The following is a 16021-nucleotide window of genomic DNA, read 5'->3' as shown; positions in this document are numbered from 1 at the left end:
AATGGTCAACGGAATTTTCATTTTTTTTTTTTTTGCATGCATCAGTATACAGGAAATTTGTCAGTGAATAGTTTCTCACATTATCAGTTTAAATTATTTCAAGGTTAAACAAAAATGGTCAACAATTTGAAAATTAGTCAGACATTACATCATATATCATACTTTTTTAAATATAGTATTTAAGCAAAGATTTCCATTTTACATTTTCAAAGAAAACAATAACATACGTACAAATGTTGGATTTACTCCTCCAAAAATAAGTGTTGGCACTGTCTTTACTCTAAACCCATCTTCTTGATCTAATTCCATTTTGAAGCAGGCATTTACATAAGCATGGGCATTAACTGCTCGAGGTGAAATCTTGAATGTGCAGAACTGAAAATCATAGAAAGTTATGATTTAACCTTGAGGCCCTTTGCGTCAATAGGCGTAGAAGGAAATGATGATGATTATTTAACTTTAATTAGTAAGCTTCCATAAAAAAATAGTTTCGATTCATATCTGGATATCACATTCCTAGACAGATTATGTAATATGCTAAATTCCAGGAAATAAAGTATTAGCTTAACATTTAATACTAAGAAGGTTACTAAGCACCCCATGACAGAAATTACTATTTTGAGTTATTATTCCCACCAAATATAACTTGCTGCAACCTCATGGTTTTCTGACCCACACTGTGAACATCTCATTCCATCTTAAATATATGCTTTTGTTTTTCTTTTTTTATAATTACTTTATAAAATTTCTTTATAAGACTAGCTGAAAGTGAATAATCAGACATAAAGTTCTTTTCATGATTTTCAACCCTCGATGTGATCTCATCACTGATGACTTTGAATTAGATTTTGATAAATGTCACATCTACCAAGGATGAAAAGATGAGAACAGCAATGATATCAGGTGCCACTATTCATGTGAAAAGAACATATTATATTACAAGATGATCCAACTTTGATGTCACAACAGAAATCAATTGACGGACAAGGTCATTCGGCTCCTTGATTGTTGTGATGCGCCACTAAGAAATGGATCTTACTCAACCTGTATTAGAAAATCTAGAAAATAAAATGGACGATGAAGTCCTTGCTGGTACCAAGAAGATATCTATGTAAGGAGAGCCACTGGCGTAGCCAGAGTCATTATTCTCCAATATGTGGAACGACCGAGATGAACTTTAATACATGATTTTGTAGATAAGTAATCGACTGGATATTTCTTAGCAACTGTGAACATGATGTTAATTGAACTGACACATGTTCTTAGGATATACTTTCGATTCACTGATTCTTTTGGCCATAGTCAAAGATAAAAGAAACAGTGCTTTCATTGTCAACTTTTGCATATACGTTAATTTCAATGTTAGTGTTCAAAGGATTGTATATATTTTAGAGCCCCATTTAGATTTAGATTATATTGCTGTGGCCTAATTGGTAACGTATCTGCCTGGTGTTTCCCAGTCGGTGGTTCGAGTCCCGCTCAGACTCGTTAGTGCCATTAGTGTCTGCAACCTTACCATCCTTGTGAGCTAAGGTTGGGGGGTTTGGGGGAGCCTATAGGTCTATCTGCTGAGTCATCAGAAGCCACTGCCTGGCCCTCCCTGGTCCTAGCTTGGGTGGAGAGGAGGCTTGTGCGCTGATCATATAATATATGGTCAGTCTCTAGGGCATTGTCCTGATTGGTAGGGCAATGTCACTGTCCCTTGCCTCTGCCATTCATGAGCGACCTTTAAACCTTTAAACTACTTGTAATGAATAGAAGGCACTTAATAATAAAAGCTCTGAAAACTAGAAGAAAAACATCAGATGCAAAAAATCTACAAACCAATTTTTTAAATGCTGCTTTAATATCTGATCTGTATCTTTCAGACTTCAGCTATTATTCCTAAAAGGAGAAGAAAGGGACTCAAACAGCCCATTACCAAAGCATAAGGTGACCCCAGAACAAGAAAAAATGTTTAGATGATGAAAGCTACAATGTAAAGCAGGGATCTGGAGAAATACCAACATAGAACACAAGTTAATGAAAACTGATATGAAGATAATGAAGATAATTATCTATAATCCTATATTACTAAACTCCAGTGAAAATAGAGGACGGTAATCTGTCTCCAAACCATGGTGAAATGTGCTATGCAATAAATCCGTCAATACTGTATTCATATAAAGGAAGGAATAGGGGGCCTACTAATAATTGTAAAGGGTAACACCGGCTTTCAGTGTAACAATAGTCATATTTTCTGTTTGTCAAGATGACAAGACAGTAACAATACTATTACCACTGTTGTTACTAATTTTATCATCGATAGTAAAATAAGAAAAATAATTACAAACCTAACTGCATAACAAAATATCAGTCAATGTACCATGGTTGTTGTGGCCTATTGGTACCGTCTCCGCCTGGTGATCGCCAGACTGGGGTTCGAGTCCCGCTCAAACTCGTTAGCTCCTTTATTGTCTGTAACCTCACCATCCTTGTGAGCTAGGGATGTGGGTTTTCGGGAAGCCTATAGATCTACTTGCTGAGTCATCAGCAGTGATTGTCTTGCCCTTCTGGTCCAATATATATATATATATATATATATGTATATATATATATATATATATATATATATACATATATATATATATATATATATATATATATATATATATATACTTATGGTCAGTCTTTACGCATTGTCTTGCTTTCTAGGGCAATGTCACTATCCTTGCCTCTGCCATTCATGAGTGGCCTTTAAACCTTTAATGAAAGCAACGTCCACCAAAGATCACATCACTTTCTTAAATCCAACAGTAAAATCTAACCACAACAAACTCACCTTCGTTTCATCTGGTATTGGTGGTAATGACATAGACACTATGATGCTTCTTGTCATATCTATCTGTAAGAATCGTTCCAAAGAAACGCTGTCAGGTGTGAGAGAATTCTGATTCTGGATCATCAGCTTTGCATCAGCAGCCAGCAAAGTCAAAAATATATCAGAGGGGAATTCGCGATGCTGATGCTTCATCATGAGATTTCCGGCCCATGAGCCAATCTGTATAGAATGAGTTCAAATATGATTAAAAGAAAAAAAAAGAAATCAAAGTTCAGTTATATGTTCCCATTCTTTTTAATCAAATATTGGTATTATGATATTAATATCAGGATACAAACAACAGGTCAAAACTTGGTATAAAAACATATACTCGTGATCAGTTCTAAAATGATTTTCTTATATATAAACATAATGAGTTTTGTGACAAGTTTGTCGGAAAGACTGTCCCTTCAGAAACAAACAATATGTTCTATTTTCTTTTTCTAAAATATATATTATCTTACACAAACTCACAGCTGACATTTCAGGTAAAATTTTCTGTTTGCAGATATATAATTTTTTTTTTTTTTTAAGAATTTGTATTTATTTGGCAGATATAGATATAATACTTAAATTACAAACTGACAAATTATTTGCATCGATATTATTATCTTTATTTGATGGAATCAAAAAGGTGAATCAAGGTATTATCAAAATGTTTTGAAGTGGAAGTGCTTACATTTCTGACGGATACATTAGCTACTTGTGACCAGTGATGTTTTATCCGTTTGAGGTATCTGTACCCACTGACGTTATTACCCATGTATTTAAACACTTCTATGCATCTTGTTAGACTGACATTAGCACCTAAGATCAGTGGAGATTCAAGTCTCACAGCATACAATTCCTTCACGCCACAGGTACTGATGTAAGCAGAATAGGGGCCATCTTCTTTATAAACACCTGCAAATGTTAACTGATGTAAGCAGAATAGTGGCCATTATCTTTATAAACACCTGCAAATGTTTACTAATGTAAGCAGAGTATGGGCCATCTTCTTTATAAACACCTGCAAATGTTAACTGATGTAAGCAGAATAGTGGCCATTATCTTTATAAACACCTGCAAATGTTTACTGATTTAAGCAGAGTATGGGCCATCTTCTCTATAAACACCTGCAAATGTTATCTGATGTAAGCAGAATATGGCCCATCTCCACTATAAACACCTGCAAATGTTAACTGATGTAAGCAGAATATGGCCCATCTATATAAACACCTGCAGGATGGAACTGTCCAGGAAGATCTGAATGTAAAGGATGGTCAGAATTATAGAAAATTTTATGTAACATGCATTATGAACTTATTGAACGACGGTGCCAGAGATTAATATCTAGATCAGGAATAAGAAATTTAATAGACCGTAAGTTCCTGTCCAACAAATTATCGTACCCAAAACATTGGGTACGATAAAATAACCATTGATTTTATTTGGAAAATCTTGTATTGTGTTTTTTTTTTTTTTTTTTTTTTTTAGTCTCAAGGTTAAATAAGTTTTGTGTATGCATTTCACTTCAAGGCAATTTTGGAGGAAGTACCTCATGATAAAAGGTATCTTTATTGATAATACCTACTGAAACGTCTTATCAGAAACGCCCAAATGAATCTACTCATTTTCTTTAACTAGGTGAAAAACCTCTGGATCTTATAACTAAAAATATTAAAGTCATAAAACCACTTGGCAGGTTTCCATCTTACCTTGGCCAGTGTTTCCAACAACAATGCGCACTTTTTCAGTAGAACTCAAGGTCTTCAGAATATTGCTTATACCCTGAAAAAAAAAACATAAATAATAAAAAACAGGATTTTAAAAAATAAAACTTAAAGTTTACAAAGCTATTAATCCGGAAGTGCCAGCGTTGAGCTCGGAATAAAAATAAACATGAATAAAAATGTCCCATTCCTACCATGTACCCACTCCATGGGACTCACATATCAACACCCCCCCCCCCTCCCCAGGAAGTACCGAAAAATGAAAGGTGGAAATGTGTCTCCGGGAAAGACATTAATGAAAAACGTTACTCAAATTAATGAAGTCGTCCCATCTAACCCAACATCTTACAATAATTAAAATGGTGAGGAGAAAAAGACACTATTACTATTCGAAGGTAACTATGGAAATTATAGATTTTAGTTATAAAGATTTAATACTAAAATCTTGTGTATTTCCATGAATCTTACCTGCGAAATATGAAGTGTTGAGATACACGCTTTCCAGGTAGGGCGCGGGGGGGGGGGGGGGGGGGGGGGGTTTGGAAGAGTATACACAAAATTACATTGAAAATTAACATATTCTTTAGCATGATTTGAAAGAAAGAAATATCAATCTTCACTTGAACTTAGTTATACGTTATAAATGAAATCATATCTTGATTTACTAGATTTAATTGAAATCATTTTCTTTTTTTTTAAACATCTCCAGCTAAAATTATGGGACCAAGGCTAAACACGCCACCAAATTTGTATAATATTCTCTTCAAATAATGAGTAAGTTCTTCATTGAGCTGCTGTCAGGAATTTTTCAAAGCCCAAATTCTTGACCAAGTTTAAAAGTCGTGGCTGCATAAACTATCAGATTCGCTATTCCTATTTAAATGCCTCTTCTTGCATTTTGCATCTATTTCTTAAAACGTAGCCTCACTAATTATTATTATTATTATTATTATTATTATTATTATTATTATTATTATTATTATTATTATTATTATTATTATTATTATTATTATTATTTGCTAAGATATAACCCTAGTTGGAAAAGCAGGATGCTATAAGCCCAGTGAGGAAAGGAAACAAGGAAAAATAAAATATCTTGAGAACAGTAACAACATTAAAATAGATATTTCCTATATAAACTATAAAAGCTTTAACAAAACAAGAGGAAGAGAAATAAGATAAAATGGTGTGCCCGAGTGTACCCTCAAGCAAGAGAAAATTCAAGGTATTCCATAAGTTGTTATCATCAATGTCTACAACAATAATGGTAACGAATGGCAAAAGTTAGATAGGTGCCCCGGTTTAGGACACATTTTCATTGCATTTAAGACAACAACAACAACAACAACAACAAATGCAGCGTTTCTAGTCCACCGGAGGACAAAGGATACAGACATGTCTCTTCATCTCTGAGGTTTGGCAATTTTCATCACCACGCTGGCCAACTACGGATTGGTGATGGTGGGAGACTTTAACTTGATCCCTCACAGCATACTAACCTAATATGAGTGACCCTAACTATTATAGTAAGCTACAGCTTTTCTGATCATGGCGATACACAAACACTTTCATCACGTTAAGGTATCCCCACTAAAAGAGACAATATTTAGGTAAACTACCAACGTAAGACATACCTGTGTAAAGTTAAAGCATAAACATATACTATTATAAACTCTAATCGGTTCTTAATCGGTGTTAACTAGAAAAAATATAACTTTAATTGTTGATATCTTTCTCTGGTATTAGTTTTCCACTACTGTTACATAGCACGCAGGTAACTTTATAGCTCTCACGTGGACGGGGTACATGGTAGCAAGAGAGAATAAGAATGATTTGCTATTATTTTCTGAGGTAATGAAGTTGGCCCGTCATAATTACTCGAAAGTAAGATTCATGGAAATTAAAAAAACTATAAATATTGTATACATTTCTTAATACCCTGCCATTCAATAATAATGATATGAATATGGTTCTTGTAATATTAAAAGTAGAATAAATATATCATATATCGTAGATTAATTTCTCCCTATAAAAGTTGTACCGGTATTGCCTAAAGATTTTATTTCTAACATTTTGTATCCTACAAAATATCATATGAATATATGTGTTTTATCAAAATAGTAAATTGAAAATGGTTTCACAAAAACACATCTTGTATTTGTGGAGCAAACTTTAAAAAGTACATAATTGGAGACGGCCCTGAGGTGTAGTTTACAGTTTTAAGTAACTGATTTTATTTAGAAATTAAAACTATGGAGTTCTATAAAAATTGATGTATACATAACTTTCATGTCTTGCTTTAGGTGGCACAATAGTCTTTGATAACCTTCGAAGATCTTTTACTTCTGCAAACGACTATTTTTTTAAACTATTTTTAGTGGATGGTCAACCATTAATGAGAATGGTTTTGTGATTTGAGACTGAATAAACTATATTTTATTCATTGAATATATTCCTAGTTTTAACCTGTAATTTGTGTTAGATACACTGCTGAATTATTATTCTCATTATTTCTGGATTGTGAATATTTAATTAACCTGATTTAAATACATGGGTAACTTTTTAGGTTTTCTATGTATGTAAACCTTAACGTCTTTACTAATATGAAGGCCAGTGTTATTTGATGAGAACCAATTTTTTTTTTTTTTTTTTTTTTTTTTGCAATACAAGATATTTATATACCTCATCGTGATAGCAGAATATAATGTGTTTATATTCTGCTGATACCATGACTCTAGAAATTATCCAGTACCTTCCAGCATATGATTATATCTTGTATTTAAACCCGGATATATAAGAATAAAAATAAAATAAAATGAAAAAAAGGTTTTTAAATCTATTTAGGTTCAAGATGCGAAAGTGATTGATTTTTATAGTAAAATACGATAAACATTTGTTGTCATCCGGATAATTTACATCAGTTCATAATTTCCAGCATAATTTATGCCTCAAAGAAACTTTTTTTTATAGGAGCAACACAATTTATCTTGAATTTGCATGTATCCCTTCTAAAATTTACTTTAAATTTTTTATGTATCCCTTTTAGAATTTACTTTAAAATTTGCATGTATCACTTCTAAAATTTACTTTAAAATTTTTATGTATCCCTTTTAAAATTTACCCTTAATTTTTATGTATCCCTTTTAAAATCTATCTTACATTTTTATGTATCCCTTTTAAAATTTACCCTAAATGATTATGTATCCATTTTAAAATTCATCTTAATTTTTATGTATCCCTTTTAAAATTTACCTTAATTTTTTATGCATCCCATTTAAATTTTACCTAAAATTTATATGTATCCCTTTTAAAAACTACCTTATTTTCTATGCATCCCTTTTAAAATTTACCTTAAATTTTTATGTATGCCTTTTGACATTTACATTAAATTTTTATGTATCCCTTATAAATATTACCTTAAAATTATTATATATCCCTTATAAATATTACTTTAAAATTTTATGGATCCCTTTTGACATTTACCTTAAATTTCTATGTATTCCTTTTACCATTGACCTTAAATTCTTATGTACCCCTTTTAAAGTTTACCTTGAAATTTTATGTATATATACCTTTTAAAATTTACCTGAAATTCTTATGTATCCCTTTTAAAATTTCCAAACCAATTCTAGTAAATTTAACCTTAAATTTTTATGTATCCCTTTTAAAATTTCCAAACCAATTCTAGTAAATTTAACCTTAAATTTTTATGTATCCCTTTTAAAATTTCCAAACCAATTCTAGTAAATTCGACCTTAAATTTTTATGTATCCCTTTTAAAATTTCCAAACCAATTCTAGTAAATTTAACCTTAAATTTTCATGTATCCCTCTTAAAATTTCCAAACCAATTCTATTAAATTCGACCTTAAATTTTTATGTATCCCTTTTAAAATTTCCAAACCAATTCTAGTAAATTTAACCTTAAATTTTTATGTATCCCTCTTAAAATTAACATACCAATTCTATTGAATTCGACCTTAAATTTTATGTATCCCTTTTAAAATTTCCAAAACAACTTTAGCAAAATCTACATCGGTAAATTTCCTCACCATCAAAGTCACTGGACGGAACCACTGAACACCGTCAACTAACCACTTGAGGTCTTCTTCAAGGACTGGAATTGGTTTCTCGTTCCCTCCAGTTTTCTCTCTTTCACATGATCCACTGCAGGCGCTTCCAGTTTTAGGACAAGTAGCTTTAAAAGAATCCTAAATGAAATGGAAGAAACATACAAGAATATATAGGCTACTTGTGTTCAAATGAAATAATACTTAAATTTACAATGTTATTGCAAAATATCCAGCAAAGCATTTGAAAAAATCCGTTGTTATAAATAAATTTATATGCAATAAAATACTCAATTTTTCCGTGTATATAGGATAAATAAAATAACCCACAAATTATGGAAGATAAAATTTACTGAGCTTTCGAAGGGATCATCTTTCCTCTTCAGAAAACAAAATGTTTTCTAAGGAGGAAGGGACATGGTCCCTTCTAAAGCTCAATAAATTTACTTTTTCATAAATTGCAGGTTATTTCATTTAAAACTATATCGGTATAGATTATACTTTGGAAGGGTCACTATGTGTAATTTAACTTTGTTCTTCTTTGATACTGCAATTGCAATTGCTGTGACCTTCATTTTATATGGGAAGCTGATTATAATAATTTAGTAAGTTATCCTAGCTAAGGAAACCAATGATTAGTATTAGCCAATTTAATTCAGGGCAATGCACATGTGCGCCCACATTGTAAGAAATTAATTGCTTTCCCTACCTTGTAATCTATGGGTCTCAGTACGTTTGATAAATGATTGCTTGCAAACTTCATATATTCTTCACAAACAAATCTTTATTTTATATAAGTCTGCATAGTCTAATTGCAAGAGTTATAAAAAAAAAATATTGCTTAATGGTTTACCTAATGCAATGATTGAATGCTACATACCGTGCTCATTTACCTATTGCTACCATTTGATTAATCCTTTCATTCTTGTAAGTGAGATTTATTTAAGTTAATATTGGGCTAATTATTCCAGAGTAACACTAATTATATCTATATGATACAACTTCATATTTTATAACATTTCTTATTACCTTTGTAATAAATAGAATGTAATTCCTTTTCAGAATACTCTACATTTTTGGGACAAACTGAACATGTTTGTTAAAGATTGCATATAGCATAATTCCAAACTATTTTTCTAAAAGAATTCTTCTGAATTAAATTAGTGTTTAATTGACATGGCTAAAGTTCTCTAGGTAGTCTTGATTTGAAGTTTACTACTTGAGGAGTTTGTATTTGTGAAAGAACATGGAAATATATTAGATTTTTAGATTTTCATGATTCAATTGTGAACTAATAAGGAATATTTAAAAATTACCTTTGAAACTGTTTTTTTTTTTCCTTTTTTTTTTTTAATGAAAACGGTTGGCATGTTATCTCGTATCTGGAGGCGTTTACCATAGCTTATCATCTCCTTATGTCAAAACTTTTTAATTCTTTATCAAGCGTTATCCATAATCCACCGACCACAGATCTTCCAGTCACTATGACTTTTATTTGAAATCTCTTAAACTTACTATATGTTACACTCTAATAGTGACTCACATTTCTATTCCATAATTCTAGTTTTCAGAGGAAAAGGAAAATAGAATCCTCTGTCTCTTAATCTATGAAGATGTAATGACTGTATTGTCATAAAGGAATAAAAACTAAGAATTCAAAGGTAAATTCCCGCCCATAAAATCTACTTTGTAATATAATTATTATTTACAGGTGCAGAGAAATATCAAAGTTCACCTAGACCTATGATATATGCAAATTACGTTAAAGAACCCAGTCCAGTATAAGCAATAAATATGCCTTTTCCTGATCATTAGTTAAAAATAGAAATTGAAATAATAGATATTAGATTAGATATATTAAAATCTCTTTCGAATACATGCAAAAAAACCTTCAACATCGGTACAAAAACAACTGATGCAAAAAGTTTGTAACAAAACTCCTTTATAACTAACTTGCCTCGTCTACTAACCTCAATATCAGTCAACCTTTGTTTCAGACAGTGATCTGCATCAACAGTGAAGGATTTGAATGCGTCCAATATCGGTCGATATCCAGTACATCTGCATATATTTGCATCTAAAGATTTCTCAACCTGGGCTGCAGTCAGGCTCTTGGAGGATTTCAACTGTCTGAAAACAAAATTTCAGAAACAATTGACAATTCCTCTGAATCAAGACTAGTTTACCTTTTAAATAGTTTGCACATTTAAGCATTAAATATCAGTTATCATTAGATAAAGATACTTCGCCCTGGTTTTAGTTTAGAGGAGTCTTATGATAATAAATCTGAATCAACTTCCACGAGAAAAAATAGTTTATATCATTCCTCGTCTATGGCGTTTACTACAAGGTGTGCTCATTTGCGTTTAGAATTGGGGAGACTTCATTGCATCCACCACTAGTTTTCATAGAGAAAAATGAGCTGGCTATTAATTTCTTCATTGTGATCTTGAATACTTCTTTCAATATATATATATATATATATATATATATATATATATATATATATATATATATATATATATATATATATATATATATATATATATATATACCATCATCATCTCCTACGCCCATTGACGCAAAGGACCTCGGTTAGATTTTGCCTGTCGTCTCTATCTTGAGCTTTCAATTCAATACGTTTCCATTCATCATCTATTTAACGCTTCATAGTCCTCAGCCATGTAGGCCTAGGTTTTCCAACTCTTCTAATGTCTAGTGGAGCCCAATTAAATTTTTGATGAACTAATATAACATTTAATTATATGTTAGATTGCTGTTTTTGTTATTGTCAATACTACTTTATAAAAGAAATTATTCTACTAGGTTTAAGATCTTTTAAAAGTCTAAATGGTCTTTTTCTTTATTTATTTTAAGAGAGAAAATGCCAAAAATATGAAACATTTAAGGAAAATTTCTTTATCAAGAAACTTCAATAGTAATTCAAGATCATACGCCCTTAAATGCAAGTGTTATAAGGTACAAAATTCCTTCCGTTTGTAATACCTTCATGCTAAGTCAGTAAAATTACATTCGTGTTTAATACTTTGTGGAACTTTGAAGCCTACTTGCTGAAGCAAGCATTTCTGTGTTTAGTTAATAATTTCATGATGGGAAAGAAGCAGTGAACATTATAACTTGACGTGTTTTACATAATTCTCTATTCTTAGAGAAAAGGTAAATAAAAACTTTGTTCCCATTATCAAAGAATTTTTCTAAAATATATCACAGCAATAACTTGAGTGTTGCTAAGGTCTATACATATACAGACCTTGAGTGTTGCAACTATGAATGATGACAGTATAAAAGACTATTTTTAAGATGGATAAATCATTCATATTTGCTCAGCGTTAACACATAAATATAGGCATTCACATCAAATGACTACAAAAGATAACTGTATTTAGTACAATTTTGTAGAAAACAAAAGAATAAGGTTTTCACATCAGATGACTACATGATATTCCCAACTGTATTTAGTACAATATTCTAGGAAATGAAAGAATGACAACAAAACTTACCCGTACATTGCCATGATCATACCAGGAGAACAATAACCACACTGGGTCCCATAAAAGCCCGCAAGTGCCTTTTGCAATGAATGATAGCCCTTATAACGATTGCCCAGGTGCTCAATGGTCTCTATACTCCAGCTTGCACATGCATACACAAGCACCTGGCACTGTAGGGAAATAAAAACAAATAATGTAAGAAAGTTAAATTTCTTAAAGACCAGGTCAAAATAATTTGGGTGTATTAAAATTCCAGACGATAAGTTTGTATAAGAGAATGAGAATAAGGTACACTGTTGAAAATTTGCCGTAACAAAATGGTAAAAATCCTGGAATAAATGTTGCCAGGCATTTGCCGTTTTAAAAACGGATATATTGACGTTAAGGAGTGATATTACTATCACCAACGTGCAAAAAAATATAACAAATTATAGTAAAAATTATGGTCGCCTTTATTTTATTTAAATACTCCTGAGAACAGTATATTTTTTATGGAGAATTTCCGATTAAAATTACGTTATTTAACATTGTACCCTTTCATTACAAATCTGTTACTGTTACATACCTATTCAACATTTCATATTGGATCTTTTATATTTACATATTATAATGCTTACGTAAGCAACATTTACACTTAATGTTGTTGTTGTTTTCAAAGTTTTTTTTTATCTTAATTGTTCATTACTTCTCTTGTAGTTCATTTTCTTCTTTCCTCCCTGTTGGAGCCCTTAGGCTTGTAGTATCCTGCTTTTCCAACTAGGGCTGCAGCTTATCCAATAATAATAATAATAATAAGCATTCTCGAAGCGCTCTTGTCCGAGGAACAACCACTTTTTTTTTTTTTTTTTTCTAAATACAGAGCTTTTGATTACAGTTCATAACCATTCAAGTCTTATATTTTTAAAAGCGGATACTGTACAGTATTCAGAAATTAAACTAATTAAAAATACGACTTTCATCATTCACTTACGGCTTGCAGACTGAATGTTTTGACTTCTCCTTCGTTTTCAGCATCAGAGACCGTCGCTACGACCGTGCAAACACCACAACCTCCCTCTCGGCATAGAACCTTGGTGCCAGGAAGCTTCAGATGTTCGCGCAAGTAATCAACTAGCGTAGTCCATGGCAGTACTTCTGGACCAACTGTGAGTTAGAGTGCATGTTAATCTATAAATTCTAGGCTATCTGAAGAAAGTTTGGTGGGACAGAACAGTCCATGGCAATACTTCTGGACCAACTGTGAGTTAGAGTGCATGTTAATCTATAAATTCTAGGCTATCTGAAGAAAGTTTGGTGGGACATAACAGTCCATGGCAATACTTCTGGACCAACTGTGAGTTAGAGTGCATGTTAATCTATAAATTCTAGGCTATCTGAAGAAAGTTTGGTGGGACATAACAGTCCATGGCAATACTTCTGGACCAACTGTGAGTTAGAGTGCATGTTAATCTATAAATTCTAGGCTATCTGAAGAAAGTTTGGTGGGACATAACAGTCCATGGCAATACTTCTGGACCAACTGTGAGTTAGAGTGCATGTTAATCTATAAATTCTAGGCTATCTGAAGAAAGTTTGGTGGGACATAACAGTCCCTGGCAATACCTCTGGACCAACTGTGGGCGAGAGTGCATGTTAATCTATAAATTCTAGGCTATCTGAAGAAAGTTTGGTGGGACAGAACAGCCCATGGCAGTACTTCTGGACCAACTGTGAGTTAGAGTGCATGTTAATCTATAAATTTTAGGCTATCTGAAGAAAGTTTGGTGGGACAGAACAGTCCATGGCAATACTTCTGGACCAACTGTGAGTAAGATTGCATGTTAATCTATAAACATTTAAAAAAACAGCGATAAATTCTAGGCTATCTGAAGCAAGTTTCAATAGATTTCTGGGAGCCTTTGTAGTTCATTGGGACAGACCGGGTGTAAAATTTCAAAAGTTATGGATGAAAACCCACATCTTAAAAGGGAAACAAACACAACTGTGAGTGAGACTGCATTTTAATCTATAAACATTTAAAAACACACCGATAAATTGTATCTGAAGAAAGTCCTAATGGATTTCTGGGAACCTTTGTAGTTCCTTGGGAAAGAACGGATGTAAAATTTCTTAAGTTATGGATGAAAACCCACACTTTAAAAGGGAAGCAAACACACGAACACTACCTAACCTGAGGTTCCCATATACCATTTTCTCAAGATAGAATTCCCTCATTCAAAGTCATCTAAAGTAAATAATCCAGATAGCTTGGTTGGTAGCGTCGCGGGCTTCTGTTTCAGAGGTCCCGAGTTCGCGTCCCCGGTATGACGCGAATAGTGTGGGAACTTCTACCAGGGGGTACTCCCCAGGCTAGTGATAGCCCCTGCTGGCTAATGGTCGCCCGAGGAGATGATGAAGGTCGTCTCAGGGGAGACCTAAAACCCGCAACTTCAACTTTTTTAACTTTTAAATTACAGTAACACTCGCTTATGGGCTGCCAACGCATGAGCCCATGTCTTGCACAAAGCAAGACAATCTGGACACACACACACACATGTAAGGTTCCCCGCCTAACCTAACCTTACCTACTTAACCTAAAACTAACTTCCTATTACCGTATTTCAGACCAAAATAAACAACTTCTCCATAAAAATAAATTTTACAAGTAATAAGAAAATTTAAACGTCTCCCAATGAACTACAATAACTCTGATTTCTGAAATACAACCATGCATTATTGAAATAGGTTTTTAAGGACTCATATTCAAAAGCAACTCCTTATAAAGATGAGTATCTTGAAGAAAAATTAATATCTCAATCCAAGTTGAAATCATTCATTATTTTCACTAGATTTTACAGTTAATTAAATAATAACGACATGGTTAAATTCTTAGTCATATAAAGGCCTCAAAACCTTGTAAATGACGAATTGATATATTGTGCATAGTAATTTAAGTAAATATCTATACGATTATGCTGAAATTAAGCATACAAACTAGACCTAGAAAAGATATATATTGAAAAACCAATGCATCATGATAATGTGAAGTGAAAATTTCCATTTTGTAAGTTATATATACAGTATATATATATATATATATATATATATATATATATATATATATATATATATTACGAAAAAGTTTTAATACCTTTTTGGGTGATACCTTCAATTGAAACAGAATTCGAGAAATGAAATGCGGTCGGATTTGTCACTTCCTAATATAAAGCTATTACTATTAAAGCCATCCTATTAAGGCGAAATTAATTCAGGTTACCAGATAACTCAGAATCAATCAATTAAGGCGTAATAGGAAAATATACCTCGTATTAGCATTATAATTGAACATCAAATCCAGTTGAAAAACATATGATAAATGGAGCACCTATTTTTTAAAAGTAGATTTTGCATTGTGAATCACATAAATTATTATTATCATTATTATTAATAGCCAAGCTACAACCCTAGTTGGAAAAGCAAGATGCTATAAACCCAAGGGCTCCAATAAGGAAAAATAGCCCAGCGAGGAAAGGAAATAATGAAATAAATAAATGATGAGAATAAATTAACAATAAATCATTCTAAAAACAGTAACAACGTCAAAACAGATATGTCATATATAAACTATAAAAAAGACTTATGTCAGCCTGGTCAACATAAAAGCATTTGCTCCAACTTTGAACTTTTGAAGTTCTACTGATTCAACTACCCGATTAGGAAGATCATTCCACAACTTGGTAACAGCTGGAACAAAACTTCTAGAATACTGTGTAGTATTGAGCCTCATGATGGAGAAGGCCTGGCTATTAGAATTAACTGCCTGCCTAGTATTACGAACAGGATAGAATTGTCCAGGGAGATCTGAATGTAAAGGATGGTCAGAGTTATG

At 32.3% G+C, this 16021-nt stretch overlaps 1 protein-coding gene across 1 annotated transcript in view; it reads right to left on the bottom strand.

Annotated features, from left to right (window-relative positions):
- Positions 1–16021, bottom strand: part of LOC137618063 (uncharacterized) — a 46980-nt gene that overhangs the window by 16675 nt on the left and 14284 nt on the right. Inside the window, exons 3-10 of the mRNA XM_068348033.1 lie at positions 13124–13296; positions 12163–12323; positions 10612–10771; positions 8624–8782; positions 4558–4630; positions 3540–3763; positions 2822–3040; positions 232–375 (exon numbers count right to left, since the gene is read on the bottom strand). Of these exons, the coding sequence (XP_068204134.1) occupies positions 232–375; positions 2822–3040; positions 3540–3763; positions 4558–4630; positions 8624–8782; positions 10612–10771; positions 12163–12323; positions 13124–13296 (1313 nt within the window). The remainder of the gene's footprint in view (positions 1–231; positions 376–2821; positions 3041–3539; positions 3764–4557; positions 4631–8623; positions 8783–10611; positions 10772–12162; positions 12324–13123; positions 13297–16021) is intronic.

The sequence above is a fragment of the Palaemon carinicauda genome, chromosome 24 (assembly GCF_036898095.1).
Source record: "Palaemon carinicauda isolate YSFRI2023 chromosome 24, ASM3689809v2, whole genome shotgun sequence".
In the NCBI taxonomy this organism is placed as follows: Eukaryota; Metazoa; Arthropoda; class Malacostraca; order Decapoda; family Palaemonidae; genus Palaemon; species Palaemon carinicauda.
The sequence above is the reverse complement of the archived record's forward strand: the minus strand, read 5'-3'. Positions and strand labels throughout refer to the sequence as shown.